Source organism: Arvicola amphibius, chromosome 17 (genome assembly GCF_903992535.2).
Source record: "Arvicola amphibius chromosome 17, mArvAmp1.2, whole genome shotgun sequence".
Classification (NCBI taxonomy): Eukaryota; Metazoa; Chordata; class Mammalia; order Rodentia; family Cricetidae; genus Arvicola; species Arvicola amphibius.
Window position 1 is genome coordinate 34,042,695 of NC_052063.2, and position 21,189 is coordinate 34,063,883.

Consider the following 21,189-nt stretch of genomic DNA (forward strand, 5'->3'; position numbering starts at 1 on the left):
CTTTGTGATCTGAAATTGAAATGTGAGGCTAACACTAACAGTTGGCTGGTTCAGTTGTCATAATACTTAAGCAATACTCCCCAGAGCTAGCATCTTCTTTAGTAACTGAAAACCCTCCACCCTGAAATCTCATTTCATAAATGTGTGCCAAAGTTTCCCAAGATGGGGCACGGAGTGAGTAGTCAAGGGCCAAAGGGATTTAGGGTCTTTCTGGAGCCAGAAAAAGCCGGATCTTGTGTTTTCCTAGCACTCCCCAACTGACGTGTGGAGTGCAAAAGATAGTAACAGAGAGGGCTAGCTTGCACATTTTACAGCCAGCAACAACAACAGCAAAGGTTCTCTCACGACACTGTCACCTGCTCTCAAAGCTCCAGCACGTCCCTCTCAGGGACATCTTTTTGATCTTTAATATTCAAGTGATCTTAATTGTTAAACAAACACAATCCATGAATCTTCAGGAATTTCATTTAACGATTTAAAAGCTACTGAACAGTATTTTTGCAAGTACTAAATGGAGCAGTAGATACTTATATATTCAGCACCTGGAAAAATGACCAGACTGTGATAAGTGCCCAATATATGTTAGATTGTTTTAGATCACAGCTGCCAATGCTTAAAGATGAATGAGCATGAAAGGAAGAACGATGGTCTTAAGTGAAAAGAAAACCAACAGGTAAAGATGAAGGAAGCAGACTGACAGACGACAGGAAGATGTGTAAATGTGTTTTATAGTTTAGGAGGATGCAGTCAGCACAGGCTATTCGCTTCACGTTTCAGGAGTCATAGACAGACAGCGTCTGGGACCACCCTTAGGGGAACTCGGTCCCAGCTACTTACAGATGTTCCAGCGCGTCCAAACCAGTGAAAGCCTTCTTGGTAATCGATCGAATGCGGTTTCCCTGGAGCATTCTGGAGTGGGGGAAGAGGTACAACCACATTGTAGTAAATTTTGAAAATGCAACTTAAGGACCAGAACTCTTATACAAAGGACTATTCTCATTTGCGAACAAAACTATTTTCGTCAACGGAAGAACGTAACTTGAAATACTGGATCCCTGATCTCATGTTCAGTAACATGATTTAACATGAGTTCAAAGCATTGGACAGACACCTCCGTGTAGGAGCTTGAACGGAATCGCCCCCATGGGCTCATATCTTGAACACATGGTCCCCAGTTGGCAGCGCTGTTTGTGAAGATCATAGAACTTTTAGGATATGATGGAAGAAGTACATCACTTGGGGCAGCCTTGGAGAGTCGATAGCACGCCCCGTACCAGTTTACTCTGTGGCAGAGATGTGGTCTTCCAGCTTCCCACTGCTGCTGCCATGACTTCCCTACCACCATGGACACCTAGCTGTCTGGAACCATGAGCCAGAGCAAACTCTTAAGATGCTTTTACTCATAACATTTTACCACAGCAACAGAAGGATAACCAACACACTCCACAAACACAGGTGCCAAATAAATAAGGTCCTCTGGGGATCACACTGCTCCACAGTCTAGCTTGTTCCCCTCTCCTCTATGGTTACCCTCCATCACCAACAGAAAACAGAGAGCAGTCTACAAGACCATTTTGAGGCTGAATATGAAGTGTTTGCCTCCTTTCTGGACCCTGATGTAGTGTGACTGATACAGATAGCGGACTGCTTCATTTGAGAACTCATGACTACAGCACACTGTTGGGGGCTTCTAAATGTTGGCGTAAACAGTCCCTTCAACACAGTGATCATTCCTAATGGGTAATGGTCAAAATAAAATTCAAGCTCTTATCTAGATATCAACAAGAGTTAGACCAATTCCAGGATTCAAATTTCTACCTTTCATCCAAGGAAGAAAAGCTAATTAGTATACACACATCATGGGCAATAGCATGCACTTGGGGGAAGGACCAAGGGTGTAACCAGATGACATATCTACTTCTGATGACTCTATGATGTCAGCTTATGGATCTGACTTCAATTAGGACAATAATTTTAAGTCATAGAGGAGGCTAATTAAGAGGCAAATTATACTCACAGCTGCCTCAGTTTGTCCAGCCCAGAGAAGGCTCCATTCATGTCTTCAATGGTCCATGAAATCTCATTATTCTTCAGGTCCCTAAGGAAAAACAGTGTTCTCCTTAGACATACTTCTCAGAAGCCTCGGGTCACCACCCAGGTGGGATCACTGCCCAGGTGGTGTGCCCAAAGGCCTGCTAATCACCCTCCAGCTCCGCCCACTTTGGCATAAGGAACTCAGTTCTCCAAGGTACCTCTCACATTCTGAACGCTGCACCATTCAACATTTGAAAATCTGTCCCCAAACCAAGACAGCCACCCCAGCCCTGTTAAATCTTCTATCAAGACGGCTAAACCCTGAAGTCTTGAACAATTTGAAAAATACATTAAATCTTAAAGCCAATCCCATCACACAGACATGTGCCAAACTGTGCGGGGCATCTTTCCACTCTAAGGGTCCAGACGGACCACGGTACAGGTTTCTGAAGAGTGCAAAATCTGAAGCCCAGTGCACAACGTTCAATTAACGCTGGAGAGATTTTTCAAATGTTCAGCTAAATCAACACTTTTCTTTCTCTTAGGACAGAAAGCAGGTGGTAGGTAACCAGAAGAGCCAACATTCACCTTCCTTCAAGGCCTTTCCTATAACCTATAACCTTTTTAATTTATTTATTTATTTTGCTCTGGGTTATTTTTAATCTATGATTTATAAAGAAAAAAAATTGGTGGTCTTAAAATTGTTTCTGCCTTCAGCAGTTCTGAGCTTCCTAGCGATCCTGCGAAGGGAAAGGTGCAATCACCAGGCAGTCTGATCAGAGTCCTTTTTAATCCCTTAAAGAAACACACATGAATGAAATGGATCTATTCTAATCAAACTGCTCTGGGACAGATTAAGACCCCACAGTCGAGGCTGCACACATTTCCTCAGCAACAAAGGAAATCTGCTGGGAGAAAAGTGGGCACATTTAGGAACCAATTAGGTTTGTGTACCAAGAGCAAAATGTGTAACTTACAAAGTCTTTAAACTGGAAAGTCCCCGGAAGGCACACTCAGCAATGTAGCTGACTTTGTTGTTCCCAATGTGAAGGGTATTTAGGAGGCTTAGGCCAAGGAAACTGGAATCGTCTAGCCTTGATAAGTGGTTGGAAGTTAGGTCCCTGCAAAGAACAAGAACAACAAACAGCGTTTTTCTTTCCGTTCAATACAATAATCTGCTTTCTAAAAGATAAGTAAGAAATGTAACTATAATAGTCCCTGTTTTAACACTCTGCTCTGACAGTATCCAGGTAGACGTTCCTTCTCATCTCAGCAATTAAAATTAAATAAACAGTTCACGAAACAATGACTACTTTTGTCAATGTGCCACAGAGCTGAACAGAGCAGAGCTGCCTTCAACTTAGTCACAACCAACTGTACACAACACAGGGCACCTAGGAAAGTCGCCGTCGCCTGGGAAACTTGGTTGTGACAATTTCAGAGATCAGTGGTAAGAACGCCTCCAGAATGAGCTCTGCTCTCGAACCCAAGGAGAACAAAAGGGAACTTACAGCTCGCTGAGCTTCTGGCAGAACTCCCAGGCATCTGCGCTGATCCTGCTGATGGCATTCTGGCTCAGATGAAGCTCCCGCAGCGTCAGCAAGCCGTAGAGCCAGCCTTTGGTGATCTCCGTGAGGTTGTTATGGTCTAGCTGCCTACACGTACAATGAGAACCAGAGACAGGAGCCAGAGTTCATAATCTAGTCTGGACATGCATGGCTGGCTGCAGCCTATGACGTATCCCTAACATGCCTAGATAGTTGGCTTCAAGATAGAAAGACATCAGCACAGGATTTATGCACTTCTGAATTCTCAGATCGTCTGAGACACAGCTGAGTAACAAACTATAGCTGTGATTGCACAGCATAAGGATTGAATGCGGGTTTTTGGATAAGAACTACCAAGGGTCTACTGAGCACTCCAGGGTCATTCCACCTGACGTGGGAACCATGATCAACCACACTTACAGGATTTCCATGTTGCTCAGCCCCCAGAAAGCTCCATCCATGAGCTTTGTTACTCCGTTTCTTTGCATCTTCAGAGACTTCAGTGCCCCAAGCCCTTGGAATGTGAGTCCGTCCACATTCTTAATCTTGTTTCGGCTCAGTTCACTGCATTGGATGATACAATGAAGCAGTTAGTTCATGTGACAAGAAAATTCTAGAGGCAGTAATAAAATGTGTCACAGCCGGGCGGCGGTGGCGCACGCCTTTAATCCCAGCACTCGGGAGGCAGAGGCAGGCGGATCTCTGTGAGTTCGAGGCCAGCCTGGTCTACAAGAGCTAGTTCCAGGACAGGCTCCAAAGCTACAGAGAAACCCTGTCTCGAAAAACCAAAAAATAAATAAATAAATAAATAAAATGTGTCACATACTACAATGTATTTTACCCAGTCAGTGCTATACTAACAGAATGTTTTTAAATTTCTCAGACTTTTCATATTTTTTTCCAATTTATTACAGGGGGTGAATGTCTGTGTCCAATATATTTTTGGAATGATACAGGAAGTATATCACAGTTTCATTTCTAAACTGTTGTCTACTAAGAGTAGCAGCAAATGAATTAATATTCATCTTTTGTTGATGTAGAATTAAGAGTGATAACCATCCCAGGGGGTCTACAAAGGAGAGGCACAGAAATCCTGCTCCATACGTATGCAAAGTTGGTTACCGCCATTCCCAATTAGTTTTCAGTTTGCTACTTCCCTGCAGGCTGCAGCCCTCTATTCCTGCTGAACACTGGAACCACCTAGGGAGCTTTAAAAGTCCCCGAAGCTCAAATTGCAACCCCCAGAGGTTTTAGTATAATTGGTCTAGGGTGAAGCCTGGGCACTGGGGTTTTGAAAAGCTCCCCAAGTCTCTGTAATGCGCAGCCAAGGCTGAAAAGTGCCATTGCGGGAACCTGTTCACAAACCATTCTACCGTTCTTAACAAGACGGTTCTTTACAGCCATTTAGGCTATCAAAGCATCCCAGAGTTGTCGGTATTATTCTCCTAAACCACAGTCATTGAGAGACCCTGCGGTTTCCCCAGGTCCACAATAGCACCTTTGTGAAGAGCGCGCTCAGCCAGCACACTGCTTGCTCCTTCAGCAACTGTCTGACGTGTCTAGTCAAGCAGCGGCTGACGTGAGGTATCGAGAAGGCTTTGCCCAATCTGGAGATTCTACTGCTCTCACCACGAAAGGGGAAGGCAGTTACCTGCTCACCCCTAAACTTCCCCTGCCAGGCTGTGGGATCAGAACATGGATACCAAAGGTGTAGAGGTGAGGGCGTGGCATCCAGGAGGCTTCGTTCACTTACAGGTGGTGTAGCTGGGGCAGTTTAAACATCTTGGGGGGAATAGCTGTTATTCGATTCCTGTTCAGCTTCAGCACCAGGAGTGTGCTCGCCAAATTGTCAAAATACCCCGGGTCCATGGATATCACTCGGTTGCTATTGATATACCTGTCGAGAGTTTGAAGGTCAGAGGTTTGCTCAGGTTTCTTTGGGAAGGTAAAATGTGTTCGGTCTTCCCCACTGCAAATGCTTTCCAGAGAACCTGACCATCAGCTGTTAACACTGAGGTCCCTGTAAATAAATTAAGGCTTACACATATGGGATGTGGCTCACTGGCAGAATCCTCACCTGCTAGGTGTGAAGAAGCCCTGAGTTCCATGAATATAAAACACCGTAGCTTTAATATAAAATGCCCACTGCAGGCGCATGTGTTGGAAAGCTTACTCTCCAGCACATGGGACTCTTCTAGAAGGTTGTGAAACTGTTGGGGGTGGGGCCTAGCTAGAAGAAGTAGACCACAGAGGGCGGGACTTGGGGTCTCATGATCTGGCCTGACTTCCTTGCCCATGCTGTGACAGGGCTGCCTGTCCCTTCTCCCATCATGCCTTCCCTGCCAGGATGGACTCTACCCTCAAACTGTCAGTCAAATTAAGTCCCTCCCTCCCTTAAACAGGTTCTTGTCAAGAATTGAGTACAGCAGCCAGTAAAGTAACTAGTATATACATACCGACAGGTGACAGTCTGAGAGCTTCACGGGCCACAAATACTTGTTACCGATACAGAGAGACTTTGTATGGAATTATTATTAATAAAATACAACAAGGCTGTACTTTGGGGCATTTTTTTAAATTGCAATACCTGTTTAGGCTTATTGTCAATTTCAAGTCAATAAGAAAGCTACATTTTAATTGAACAACAGTCAAATGGAGTTTTCTGTATCTTAGCGCCTATCCCCATCATAACAATATGTTCACTGTGGGCGAAAGGCTTTGGTGACTTCTACTCACAGATACTTGAGTTGTAAGGGTGGAAATGCAGCTCTCAGTTCTGAAATATTGTTGTTGCTCAGGTCCAAGGCCTCGAGGGCCTGAAATGGCTCCAGCTGCTCAGGGAGGATTTCATCAATGCTGTTCCCAGCCCTGCAATTAAAACACAACCGGGTAACAGGTCAATGGCACAACCCAATGGGAGAAGAGTGTAACCTCTTCCTGACTTGTTCTTCAGGAGTATGGAAAACTGGTTGGGCTACGCAGTACTTCTCAAAGACAAACAGCAACCCTATGGCCACGTAGTCTCTGAGTTCATACTGACTATATGAAGAACAGCGCCACACACACACCTCTAAACACAGTTAGTATAGCTGGTTGTCATGCGTTTAAACGCAACTGGTTGATCTTTCAGATTATTTTTCTAATTCTTCCTATTTTATTAGATAGTAAATGAAACATCTATCACTGAGTGGGCACACACACCACCATGCCTTTATTCCCCACCCAAATATATACATACACACAATATATATATGTTTTATATATGCATATATAAAATATAGTTTCCTTCCCCATTCTTAATATATATAATGTAATATACACATATATTCATATTTACTGCATTTATTACTATTAGTGGAAGAGGCTACAATGTGGAGATCAGAAGAGAACTTGCGGAGTCAAGTCTCCACCTTCCACTTTGATGTTGCCACAGCATCTGGGGGCTGTAGTCAGCTGGGGAGGTTCCCACAGCAGGTGCTCTTGCCTTCAGAACCATCCAGTCAGCCGTATTTCTCCCTGCTTCCAAATCTGATTCTTTATAGAATTCTTTGCCTTACAGCACGGTACCAGTCAACTTCCAATACGCATCAGCCTATAGCTGCTCTAGTGCCTGCCTGGAAAGACCACCTGTTTTTACAGTGAGTTACTAGGTTGTCAGAGACTTCCACACCAAAGGACAGCCGCTGGGATTTCTGTGCTACAAATGTATCCTAGAAGAGCCAACAGCCTGAACAGTCTCTAAATGCAGGTATATTAAGACATGCTTGACATTACCCGTTCTCAATAACAGTCCAAAGTAGACCACAGTGGTAGCCACTGGCTACAAACAAGTCATTAAATATAATGTAAGCGTGCACACATGCACACATGCAAGCGCACACACACACACACACACACACACACACACACACACACACACCCGATGCACAACCTACAGCACTCACACATAAGTGAATGTTACTGAGCATGGGACAGACGTCTAGTACCAGTACTCAGGGGCAGAGGCAGAAGTAATGGGTCAGCCTCGCCTATTTAAAAAGGCTATGTTTCAAACAAACAAAAAGGAGTGCTCCTTCATTGCAGTACCCATATTTCAAGGGCGCACTAGCCAGTGTGCCTGACAGCATCAAACGAGATAGAACATTCCCATCATTTTTCTATTGCATTTCAAATGGGGAAAGGGGCTCTTACAAACGGACAAAGGTACTACAGCTTCAAAGCGGAAACTTAGCACTAAGTTACCGTTAGAAGGCTGGAGTGAACTGAACATCCAGGCAAGCTCCACTGTCACACAAGTTCAGGTAGCATGGACTTTTTAGACCATCACTTAGCAAGGGGGTAACAACATGTTAAAGTAAAGAAGCTGGAAACAGTCATAGTAAGGGTTTCTCCTTACAGCCCAAAGAACAGCCAGACGACCCGAGCACTGCACACAGGACTCTGCATGTTATACAAACCTCACCCTGTAGTTCTATGGTCGGCAGTAACTCTTTCCAAGGAAATCAGAAAATATATTTCATATGTATGTTCTCCTTAGCGGGAAAATAGACCTCATATGTGCTATGTCACTTACCAAAAGCTGGGTTTTTATAGTACTTTGGGTTTATTAAGCTTTGATTCAGCGATGTCTCTCCATCTTGTATCTCTCCCCAAATCCTACCCTGCATCACATCCTAACACCCTACACTGCATCACAACCTAACATGCACACCACTGCATCACATCCTAATACCCTACACTGCATCACAACCTAACATGCACACCACTGCATCACATCCTAACATCCTACACTGCATCACAACCTAACATGTACACCACTGCATCACAACCTAACATCCTACACTGCATCACACCCTAACATGCACACCACTGCATCACATCCTAACATCCTACACTGCATCAAATCCTAACATCCTACACTGCATCACATCCTAACATCTACACTGCATCAAATCCTAACACCCTACACTGCATCAAATCCTAACAACCTACACTGCATCACATCCTATCATGCACACCACTGCATCACATCCTAACATGTACACATATTGCAAACTCTTCTGGGGCAGGAATTTGTGTTCATGCCACTGTGCTGGAATGCAATGAAACCAGAAATAATGGTGAGCACACATTAGGTGTCATACATGAAGCATGTTTCACACATTATGCTGTTGAATGATAAAATAATTTCTCTTACAAATATAATAGATAATCTAAAGTTGGGAAACTAGAGCTTTTGTATAACCAGTCCAACCACTTCTGAGTCACCTCACACAGTAAGTCTGAGTTGGTCCCCATACAATCTCAGGTTTCTTTTACAGAACACAGAGCATCAGAGATATTTTGGCAATTTCTCACTGCACACGTTCCTTCAGAAAGAGCTGCTGCTTCTTACCTTGACAAGACAAAACAAAAAAGCCTTAACTTCTATTTTCTAACTGATGTGGAAATCCAACTGGTCCCTGATCCATCATCACAGGCATACCCAGGGCCCCTTTCAATCTCCTCTCCCAGACAGACCAGGCCTCCAGGGATCTGTGTGCTCAGCGCCCACTGCAGTTGGAAGGCTTGACTTCCTGATGCTGCAAAGGCCAGGTGCTGCCTTCCCCACAACAAACAAGGAGGAAGGAACTGCACAGACACGGGCTCAAAACACCACACCAACTACCTTCTCAAGCTATGGTTCAAACCCTTAGTCTATTCTTTTTAAGGACTTTAGGGTGCTGTCTGTTTGATCTTTAAGACCCGAATCATCAGAGACTATAACTCCACCAAAAGCCATGCTGCACCGGGTAAGAAGCTCACAAGTCACAGCCTACCTTCAAAGCTGAGATCACAATAAAGTCTGAAAAGAAAAAAAAAAAAAAAGAAAGAAAGAAAGAAACAGCAGTCCTACGTGCAAGTCACAAATTACAAAGACCCTTGGATCCCCATAAAGCCTTACAGACTTTGTTTAGAGTCAAGTCAGCCATGACCTCTGGTTTTGACCATTTCCCACATCTGGATTTCCCACATCTGGATTTGCCAGAGTACAAACCCCTTGATCTAGCTGTGAGGTAGAGGCTAACGCAAGTGTGACAATTAGTCAACTTCTAGGTCCCGGAGATGGGGGCGGTCCAAGCCAAGCCAAGAGGCCTTAGGGTCAGGGTCTAGTGGCTGAACAAAACCACAATTTGGGGGGAAAGACATTTTCTCTTAAATACATAGCCAAGGTTTCTAGCACCAGGATACCCATCCCCCAGCAGCCTTCAAGTGCCCAGACTCACCCTGTCTCTCATCTCCCTTCAAGTCTGCACCTGGTTTGGGCCCATGCTGTCTGGGGCTAGACTACCTAAACATAAATGGTATTTCCCAACAACAAAAGGAGAACAATAGCTATAGTGTTTACTTTCGTCATTATTACTTTCTCTTTTTTGTAATAAATGGAGCAAATTAGTTTTTTGAGGTAGGGAAAGGGAGGCCCACAGGTGTCTATCATGTTGGTCAAATAAGGCTGCAAGTCAGATAACAAGCCATACAACCTTTGGTTTTATACATTCGTTTGTTTATAAGGTAATTATGAGCAAGGTATTAAAACTGCCAATTACTTGAGTGACGAATAAAATTTTCCTTGCAGTAAAAGTATGGGTCCAGCCAAAGCCAGCAATTTCCTGAACGGCACAGCTCCTCAACTGCAGTGTGAAAGTGGAAAGGAGCGTGCACAGTGTGGTCTTTGTCGGCCTCGATGCCCAGCACAAAAACCTCTCACAGCCACCAGGATAACAGCCCCTGTATCATAAAAATTTAAACTGGCCCTAATGGAACTGAATCAAATCCAAATTCGGGTTTCTTATTACCTTAGACTAACTGGCAAATTACCACCTGATAGGTACTAGTTTAAAACAAAAACAAACAAATTAAAAAAAAAACGCTTTATATCATGAAAGAGGGTTTTTTTTTAAAAAGAGAGAAAGAACTACATTTTTAAAAAGGCGAAAAGAAAGATCTCCCGCAACACTGAAAATAAATGTGTTTCAGAGATTGGGTCCTGAACAGTCACTTGCAGGGGACAAAGGTTCAATTCTGCCACAGCTTTAGCTTTTCTCCAAATATGGAGAGATGCCAAAATTCACCAACACATCCAAAAGCACCACAGCTGATCCTACTGGGGCAGAATGTGGACAGCTTTGATTAAAAACAAAATTCCTTCTCCATCGCTGAAGTCACATGTACATGGTGTCTTTCCATTGCCCCAAATCACACGGCCAGGAGGGTGTTTAAGTCCTGCACAAACCCATTAGAGAGTAGGGATATTTGCTCTTCTGTGTGTTGATGGCACAGAGAGTTCCATGGTCACAGTCCTTGCCGAGGTGACTTAAAATTAGTCCCTTCAAGACAAACACACCTTCGGGGCACGGCTGGTGGGGAACATAAGACAGTTGCTTCCTTCTAGCTTCCGAAGAAGCCACAGGGGGAAAAAAAAACCAGCAGCCCCAGGTATTTCAACCCTGGCTTCTAAGGTCCAAAAATAATGGCTTCATTTTGTTGCCAATGCCATCTTCCAGTCTTTTTTGCCAAACACCATAAAATGTAGAGGCAAACATGGCTTACCATGTTTCTCTGGTGATATTTACTCTAAGAATGCCGGAGAGAGACCTAGCCATGAACAAAATCAAGATGCCCTTGACTTCCCACAAGCCTCTAGTCTAGTGGGGGGAAACAACAGACAGAGGTCAGTGGCAGGCTGATGCTGAGAAGGAAGGAAGGGACAGCGGTGAGAGCACTAGGATCAGACACCTCGTGGGCGCTAGGAAGAGCATAGAAGCGCCAGCAGAATTGGCTAAGGAAGTCACTGTCGCGACCCGGGGATGCAGTTAGCCCGGCAAGTGGGAGAAGAGGCAAGCAGAAGCAGAGGCACAAGCCAGCGGCTCAAATGAGACAGAAGAAAGCACAGCATCTTCTCAAGGAAATGGAAGTGCGCTTGGCTCGCTGGGATGTAGCGTTCACAGCTACAGAGAGGTCGATGCTCAAGAGTGAATTAGCTCGGGACGAAAGAGTCGATTCCCAGGCGAAGAGCACATTGCTAGTCTTCCAGAGGACCTGAGCTTAGATCCCAGCACCTCATAGGGTGGCTCAGTCAGCCGTAACTGGAGGTTCATGGAAGCCAACATCCCATCCTGGGCCTCTGAGGACACCTGCACACACGTGACAAACATGTGCACGTACGCATAAATAAAAATAATAAATCTGAAAACAAAGAAAGAAAAAGGTAGCGGAGACGACAGTAGGTGATGTCAGGCCCTGGGAACTATGTTAGGGAATGGCTTTCCCATTGGGATTGCTGGTGGGGACAGACCAGAGGTTTCTTTTTTTTTTTTTTTTTAAATTTTTTAATGATTTATTTAACTTTATTTTATGTACATTGGTGTGAAGGTGTCAGATCTCATGGAACTGCATTTTCAGACAGTTGTGAGCTGCCATGTGGGTGCTGGGAATTGAACCCGGGTCCTCTGGAAGAGCAGTCAGTGCTCTTAACCGCTGAGCCATCTCTCCATCTCTCCAGCCCCCTCAGAGGTTTCTTAGTGACAGGACGATACAGGGACGCTCTGGCAGGGCAGGAGCTGGTACAGACTAGCTTAAAGGCAGGCATGAACGGATGCACGGCACCACGTATGAGGCTTCTAAGTTCATGAAGGGGAAAGAGGGTGGTATTTTGGTGTCATGGCAATGACCTGCTTAGACGTTACGTTTGGAGGGTCATGCACCATGCTTCTTCTGGCCTCCGGAGCACAGCCAAGGTTTTGTCCCCCCTGCACATGGGTCCAGGTCCCCCACTCCGTAGCTCTGGCCTTGGGACCAGGTTCAACTCTAGAGGAGTCTCCCTTCACTCTGTTACTTCTGTGTTCTGTGCTGGCTGTGAGGTACTCCCTAAGACATGGGACTACCTCTTGCTTGGCAGGTATAAAAACAACCAGTACCAGTACGTCAATGGGTTGGTAGCTTCTCAGAAAATGACTGAGTACGCTGTCTCCACACATTAGGAATCCTCTCCTTTGATCAGACACTGGGAAGAGCTGCGTTGCCTGGGAACCTGGGGGAATCACTCGGAGTACGGCACAGCTGATGAGGCTCAAAGGGCCACTTGCCATGGTGGTGACCGCTCCTCCTTCTGACTCCCTGTGATCGCCACCATACAGTGTCTCAAAAGTTCTTGTGCCCTGCTAAGTGGATTTAAACGGTGACCATTTCGTTCCAGGGTGAGGAAAGGGGCTTGCAGAGTGGAACAGTCTGTTGGCGAGGAGCAGGAATAGCAGGTTTTTTCACGCTGGAACCACTGAACCAATCAAGCACTCGCTCCACAAAGAGTAAGGAACATCTGCCAATAGTTTCGACTGTGGCCTACCTATTGCGCCAGATAAAAGGCCAGCTCACAGCTTTGCAGGCGCGATGTGTAAGGGCATGCCGTTCTGGCTCCTTAAGGATGCTATATGCAGAAGTCACTCTCTTTTCAAGAGCACGGGAAACCATGTTTTAGATACTGTAGTTCCCTCTCTAGCTGGGATGTTTCAGCCAACTTATATCCCTCCAGCTCTAGTCTTCTGGGCCACGAACAACAGCTGAATCTGTGGTCATTCCATTCCAAACTCCACTCTGCAAGCACATTAAATATACTGACTGGTACAGTCTGGCCTGGCCATAGAGAAATACTGATCTCGACATAAACTTACAAGCAACCAGCTTAACATGGTATATAAAGAAATCACAGGCTATTAATGAAAGCACAACATGGTACAAACATACAAAAGGGCATTTATTTTCAACCTCTCTCTCTCTCTCTCTCTCTCTCTCTCTCTCTCTCTCTCTCTCTCTCTCTCACACACACACACACACACACACACATCAAAAAAAAGTTTCCTTGAGTCATCTTGAAAACGACTTTGGATGAAACAACTTGACTCCACTTAATATCAGACTTCATTTAGAAGAAAGATTTGGCAGGCAAAAAGCCTCCCCTGTACAGATAAAAATAAACAGCCTTTGCTCACCCCTGCGAACAAGATAATGAGGAAGTCTCATTAAGAGAACACACATGTTTAGACTGGCCCGCTAGCACTGTGCCATTGAGTGAGAGCCGACCGTGGAAAGTTCTGTATGCAGACAAGAAGAGAGCCCCCACGAGGAGGCGGCGGCTGTCAGTTCTTCTCAGCTCAAAGCCAGGTCAACACCAAGCATAATTATCTTTTGGATCACAAACAGGATAAAGATGGCTACGGTACAGTATTTTAACAGCGGTCCGACAATAACCAGGGTTCTGTATGCCTGCCAGTTATAACACATGTTAAAACGAAAAACGGACCGTAGGTCAAAAAGCCCATTCATACCACATACAACACAACCCTTCTTCATTGATCCCAGGTATAAAAGTTCAAGTTGGTCCTCTGTGTAAACAAAAATTGACAAAAAAATTCTAAAAGCGGGGGATAAAGCAGGTAGTTACTGAAATATTATCTTAATGTGAAATTAGTATGCACAATAAAAATAACTCTGTTCTGACAACACAATTTTTTAATTCTGGGGTTTGAGAGGTGACTCAGCAGGTAAAAAACACTTACTGCCAGGACTGATGACCTAACTTTGAACCCTAGGACCCCCATGGTGGATCTCTAGTCCTCTGACCCCCACACCTGTGCTGTAGGCACTCACAGGAACGGTGATCCTAGATGCCTGGGATCACCAGAAAATGGCACACTCCCTCAGCTGCCCAGGAGGGCAGGGAAGCAAACAAACACAAAGATGACTCCTTCTACAGAACAGACCAACTTGCTCAGAGATGAGGCTCTCTGATATAATAATTCAGACTGCCATGCCCGAGAGGGTATCACTCTCCTCTGGTTCAATGTCTTGCTTTGCTTCACTTGGTAAATCCAACCAGAGGAAATGGAATAGGACGATCTCGCCCAGCCATCATGAGCCGGGTGGTGAAGCACTACCCATAACCGGATTTGCCACAGAGACCTCAGGAAGAGTCACAGCCCCAAGCATTGTGCCTTCCTCCGAGAGACTTTTTTTACAATTTGTTCCTGTACCCCTGATCCTTACTGTCCTCAGTTTGTGACCTTATTTTCCTGGGCCTCGACTCCCATTAGCTTCTCCATGTTTGGGAATGTTTCTGAGAGTCTGGCCATTTAGGTGTGTGCACTGTGCTCGGGCAAGAAGCGGTTGTCCTTTCGGGTTGGAAAGGTTTGGTCCTCACAGATGAAGCCAGGCACTGTGGCCATCCTTCACCCCAGTGTTGCTCAGACTTGAGCCAACATCAGAGTTGGAAGAGGGCATCCTGGAGGCAGGCCTGTAGAGCACTGCACTCCGGGGGTTCTATTCGGGGTGTGTGCAGGGGAAGGTAGACGTGAGCGTCTGTGTTCCTACAAAGCCCTCGAGTGCCCTGCTGCTAAATACGCTGTGGCAAGATGGCTGTCAATTATCCTGAGAGCCTGCATTCAAGTTTGCCTCCTCTCAGAGCTCCTTGTACAGCCCCAACGTGATGAAATTTCACAGTTACATACTCACTGCAAGCCTTCTGCTGGCACACAGTAGGTCCTTTCAGTAGAGAGCCACGTTGCTTCTCAGTTCTCAGATTGTGCGGCACTTTGGCAATCTCTTCCATGCCTATTGGTGTCTTTGGGGGAAACTCAACTGGAGGAGCCAGCGTCCTAGGTTCATTCCCTTTCCTCCTCTCTCCTCCTAATCTCCGTCCCTTTGTCCATTGGCTCTTTCTGGAAGAATTTTCCAACTTTCCCCCCAGCGCTTCGAGTTCTTCGTTAAAACGACTGTTTCTGCATTCTGAGCTTCGATTTTATAGCCTGGTGACTAGCTGCACTTCACCTTCCAGAGTATTTCCCGCTGTGTGTTCTCACTGGGCTCTTCTGCTTTTGTGGCTTTAGTGGTTCCTCCTCCTCCCCCAAAGACCAGATCTATGTCTCCATCTATTGCCGCCAAATCCCTATTTTCCACTTGTTCAGATTCTGACTTTCGAAAGCATTAGATATTCATTCATATTTTCTAAGAAAGTTCTTTAAAAAAAAATCTAAAGCTAGGTGGGGCAGCAAACACACATAATCCTAGCATTCAGGAGGCTGAGGCAGGAAGACACTGAGTTCAAAAAGCCACCCCGACCTAAGCAGCAGGACCTTATCTCAAAAACAAAGACAAAGCAAAACGAACCACAGCAAAACGACTCGAAGGAAATAGGATGTAGCTGTAGCCAAGGTGGTGGAATTCTTGCCTGGCAAACCCAAGACTCCAGCGGCACCTACATCAAGCACGGTGGAGCGGGTGGTACAGGTCTTTATCCCAGTTCTCCGGAGGTGAAAGCAGGAAGGTCGGAAGTTCAAGGTCATCCTCTAGTTCATAGTGAGAGCCTCCGGGAACACACAGATCCATCCCACCCAGACTCCACAAGCTTCCTGCTCAGTTGTCCTAAAAATAAACTTCCAGTCTCATGCGTCGGATGCAGGACAGTCACTGGGCTATGTCTGGACGAGAATGTGGAGGTCCCCATACTTCTTATAAACGGGTTCTAGCTAAGCCTTTTTGTTTCCAGTCCTATGGGGTACCTCCACGTTCATATGTTTTGAATTCCTGAACTATCCTGAGGATCAGCAGCATATGCACATGTGTATACACACATACACACATGTGCATACGAACACATCTACACACACACATGAGCACACACATTCACACACATGCATACACTCCCCACAGATACACACATGAACACACTCATACATGCACACCCACTCACGCACACATACATATGCACACACACAGACACACACATGCACACACACATACACATATGCACACACAGAACACACACAAACACACAAACACACAAGCTTTCACTTTTAGGGATCTCCACTTTCTCCCCACATAAGTTTATGATTTATCCATTGGCTTGTAAACTTTTTATGGCATTTTCATTTGGCCTGTGATCTTTTCTTTGTTCTTGCTGGTATTTACTTTGGGTCTTTTCTTCTCCTTTTCTGTGTTTTATTCCTTTCATTTTAAGGTGGCTATGAGAGAACCGAGCAGAATAAGTGTGCTCGGGGTGACATGCTTAGCACACGTCTTCTGCAGTTCATCAGTAGCACCCCATTTTCCTGAAAAGTAAGCAAATATTTACCACTAACTCACTTCTTCCATATGAATAAACCATTTTATTAGCCTAAACAAGGAACTGTCACTTTATAACAAAAGCAAGACAGTACAGCTGTTCGAAACCACAAGTAAATAACCAGGTAGCACAGAAGGATTACCTGTGCATGTATACACCAGGCTAAATTAATTCTGTTTTTATTTGGTTCGCAGAGCAACAGGCAGGGAACATGGCAGAGTATCCTGGTCTCACTCATCCCTCTGAGTAGACCCAGAACATGTGGTGGTTGTGATGCTATGGGCAGGTGTGCTCGCACCCCCATTCTGTGTGCACCCCGGCATTGAGCTTGGGGATTCTTATCATCACAGAGGACTTACTGAGCAGAACTGGTCAAGCCTGCGAGAAAGGGGCAAGAGGATTTGCGCCCTGGAGACGGCAGGGCCTGTGACTGGTGCGGCATGCCTGGAGTCCGGCACAGAGGAGCTGAGGCAGCAGCACCCAGGCAGCGCGTGCTCCCTCTGCAGTGAGACCTGTCCCACCAAACAAACAGTAGCAGGAGGACAAGTGGTGGACAAAGCGTTATTTAAAAAACGTGTTTAAAGCACGCGATGCCCACACTGGAAGCTTCCTCCCCACCACAGAGAGGTAAGTTCTAGCAATTACAGCCATAGAGCGGGTCTCTCTGGAACAGGCGCTCACCAGAATGACTTCCGGCCCCAGTTGTGCTCCAAGAAGAGGACCAACGATCTCTCTCTCTCAAGGATCCTTTGCTTCCACTGAGGAAAATGCCTCTTCTAAATCCCAAGTTATGACAATTGTGCATAGACATTTATACTGAATAAAAAATTGGGTCACAACAGTTACATATCAAACTTTCTAATTCTGTGTAAATAATTCTCTTTGTTAATTACGTGTTGTGGGGAGTGGGAAAAAGAGACAGAACTGACTGTGTGCCCAAATCTGTAAGTGTTTTTCATTGGAAGAATTCTGCCATCTATTCTAGACCAATGCCATGTGTGGGATTACAAAGAAAACCATGACCAAATTCAAAAGCGCCCCTCTCTCTTTCTCAATAGACATACACACACACATACATGTCTGTTTTTACATATATGTGCTCATTTTGACTGTTGCATGTTATATTTCTTTGCTATGATAAATCTGAATTGCCCATAAATAATAAAATTGACAGTTCACAAATAAATACCAAATGTTTCCTATGTGCTAAAGTACCCGAAGTGTAACTATTCCTTTAAAATTTCCTTTTGTCTTCAAACTTTTTCTATAGACTGCTAGACTGCTCTATCTTCTGGCTGAAGCTATACACAAGAGAATAAGACAGCCAGGCAGGTGGTATAAAGAGAGAGAAAAGAGGTATTTGTGTTTATAATTGCCTTTCCTTTCATGTTTTGAATTTAGTACTTAAGCAACTTACATTCAAAGGAAGAAGAGGGCTGTTGGTCACAACACTGTTTCATTGGTTTGGTCTTCAGCAGACAAGAGTCCTGAACCTCTGGCCTTAGGGAGCCATCAGAGAAACTTAAGCAAGAAAAGGAAGAGGCAAAAGCAACTAGACCAGAACAGAGGTGCATGTCGAATCTTGCCACCGCAATCATGGAAAGCTAACTGGCTAGAACTTTGTTTTGTCTGTCTTGGCAGAACAAGCCCCACTTGGCATAGAGATGCTTCCTGGTAGAAGCTGTCCCTAGTGCTTCAAAGCGACACTTGAAATGGTTAATCCCAAGTGGGGAGGAATGGGGAGGCTAGGATAGCGTAGATGTTCTGAGCCAAGCATTCTAGTAGGACAAGCTCAAGGGAATGGAGGTCGATTTTAGGGACTTCAAGGAAGACCACTGGGGAAAATTGCCCAATAGGTCACTTCTTTCAAATCTACAACTCTTGTTTTTTGGGAGCAAGAATCAAATTTAATAAGTAAAAGCAAATTGTAACAGATGGAGGAACTGAATAGCTAATTGTGTGATTAACTAGGAGCGAGTCATGCATTCAGGCCTCTATCCATCCAAACGTGTACTGAGACCTCCCATGTACCAAACACCAAAACGTGTACTCAGTACCTCCCATGTACCAAACACCATCCAAACGTGTACTCAGTACCTCCCATGTACCAAACACCATCATGCGAGCCATGTCATAATGGGCATAAAAATAGAAATGACACCACTTTGGGCAGGTTCCATTTGGAAGAGAAAAACAGAAACTTTAAAATCACAAACACAACAGGAAGAAATAGGTTTACAAACACACTTAAAAACATAACAGTAGCTGGGCACAATGGCACAGGCCTTTGCTCAGGACTCAGGAGGCAGAAGCAGACAGATCTCTACGAGTTCTCAGCTAGCCTGGTCTACATATCGAATTCCAGGCCAGTCAAGACCCTATCCAAAACCAAAGAAAACGACAAAGACAAAACAAAAACCCCAAATCAACCAACTAATGAAACAAACAAAATCCCGTAAAGGTGGAGCCTGAACTGAGTCTTAGGAAGTGGAGGCCAGAGTGGTCGCGCTGTACAAGGCAAAGCAAACAGGGCTGGAACAACACAGTCCATCCCGGAAACCAAGGAATAACTCCAGAGATAGTCTGATTTGAAGAAAGGTTGGAGACCACTGTACATCCGGGCCAAGATTCCATCTTTGACCTAATGAACCAGGTAAAGACACTGAAAGCTCTCAAAGGCCCTGCAATGATGACAAATACATATTTCAAATTCAGTCACTCTAAGGAGAGAATTGAAAACCCAGTAAGTCTGTCTTCTGGGGACAGGCTAGTTTAATGAGCAAATTGACGGCAAACTCACAATGTGGCAAAGGTACAACTCTGTGCACAGCAAACTCTTATGTACAAATCATATAGAAACACTGTGCAGTCCAATAAAAGAATGCCACATAGAGGATTAAGATGCTTGTGCATTTATTTTGTGAAACTTTTGCTCCATGAACACAACAGTACCTGGTTTACATACATGGGAGCCAGGTAGAGACTTCTAAAGCAAGACTCTTTGCATGCAGGAAGACACTAGTCCATTCATCCATTGACAGGACAGCAAGTGCTCAGGGAAGAATTTTGCAGTTAAGTTGGTCAGATGCCATCTGACCAGATGTGGGCAAGCACTGGGTATGGTTCATGCCCACTTAATCAAAACAAAGCTTGTTGGCTCCCCCTGAGAAACCTATGTTTTACTTTTGGTTAAAGTTGATGCTCAACTTTCTTAATTAATATGACAAGCTGGTGACCTCTATTCAAATACTGACTTAGGAAGGTTTTGGTTAAAACAACTATTTGTGCTTTCACCTCCTAGTTATAAAATAATTCAGACACGTCACTGCTTGAAATTCTTGTAATGCTTGTCTTCCCATACGCAACTTGATTTCTGAGCTACGAACCTATGAAAATCACTAATATTAGATTTAAAACTATGAATTAAGCTAGACGAATTCTTCGGACAGACTCAGTATGACACAACCAAACAACAGTACCTTAAGTGAATCCCAAACGAATCCAGAAGTCTGATTTTTGTTTGAAATGCCCGAGAACTGTATAATTAATATGGCTGTATTCACTATATAAATAACAGACTATATAGGTCTCCAGGTTTATGATAGAATGGCACCATAGAAAGTCTCACAGCATATGTGGAAATATTATAAGTGAAAAATTCATTTAATGGCAAACAACCTACTGGTGGTCATCCAAGCTCAGCCTAAACATATCCTAACATGCTAAGACATGTATTCACCTCTAGACAGGTAAAACCATCTAACAGAAATGTATTTTACAATCAGGTGCTGTCCCATGTAACTTACTACATACACTGAAGGAGGAATCTGGGCCATTGTAGGGGCACACTCAAACTACCAACCAGCCTAAATAAATACTGAGTTGAAACATAGTCAAGTTTGGGGGTGCAATGTACTATAATCTCATTCCTCCTCAGTCATCCTGCTCCACCCTGTGCATGATCCAGAAGCCAGTGCTGTGTCTCTCCCGGAGATGAACAACCTCCTCTATGTGCCACCAACGCACTCCAGGGCTCTGTCTACAGAACAACCGTAGGATCTGTGAGTGGTAGGCAGGTCACAACTGTTGATTTGATTCTCAAAGCCACACGGGTCACTGGATTTTGAAAAGGAATAGTACGTTGACTGTCTAAAAGGGAGAGAGGGGAGGCAGATTCTGCTGCTTAAAAAAAAAAAAAATAAATAAAAAGTTAAGAGCATGTCCATGACTCCTTCGAAACCAGTCAATACGGAGGAACCTCCACGGTTCATCCTATCGAGCTATTCGCGTCTTCGCCCTGACATCAATGGTCTATTGAGGTAGCGATTGCTGCATCTCGTTGCCTGGGATACTCATCATCCCCTGGGCATCACCTCTCTTTGGATGTCTTTCTCAGCTTTCCTTCACTGTTGGACCTACACTGCATAGCACACGACTCAACATTCACCCTAGAAA

At 44.7% G+C, this 21,189-nt stretch overlaps 1 protein-coding gene across 1 annotated transcript in view; it reads right to left on the reverse strand.

The window, feature by feature from the left end:
* Positions 1 to 21,189, reverse strand: part of Lrig3 (leucine rich repeats and immunoglobulin like domains 3) — a 48,427-nt gene that overhangs the window by 13,658 nt on the left and 13,580 nt on the right. Inside the window, 7 exon segments of the mRNA XM_038314533.1 lie at positions 838 to 909; positions 2,018 to 2,098; positions 3,012 to 3,155; positions 3,546 to 3,689; positions 4,002 to 4,145; positions 5,335 to 5,478; positions 6,318 to 6,449. Of these exon segments, the coding sequence (XP_038170461.1) occupies positions 838 to 909; positions 2,018 to 2,098; positions 3,012 to 3,155; positions 3,546 to 3,689; positions 4,002 to 4,145; positions 5,335 to 5,478; positions 6,318 to 6,449 (861 nt within the window).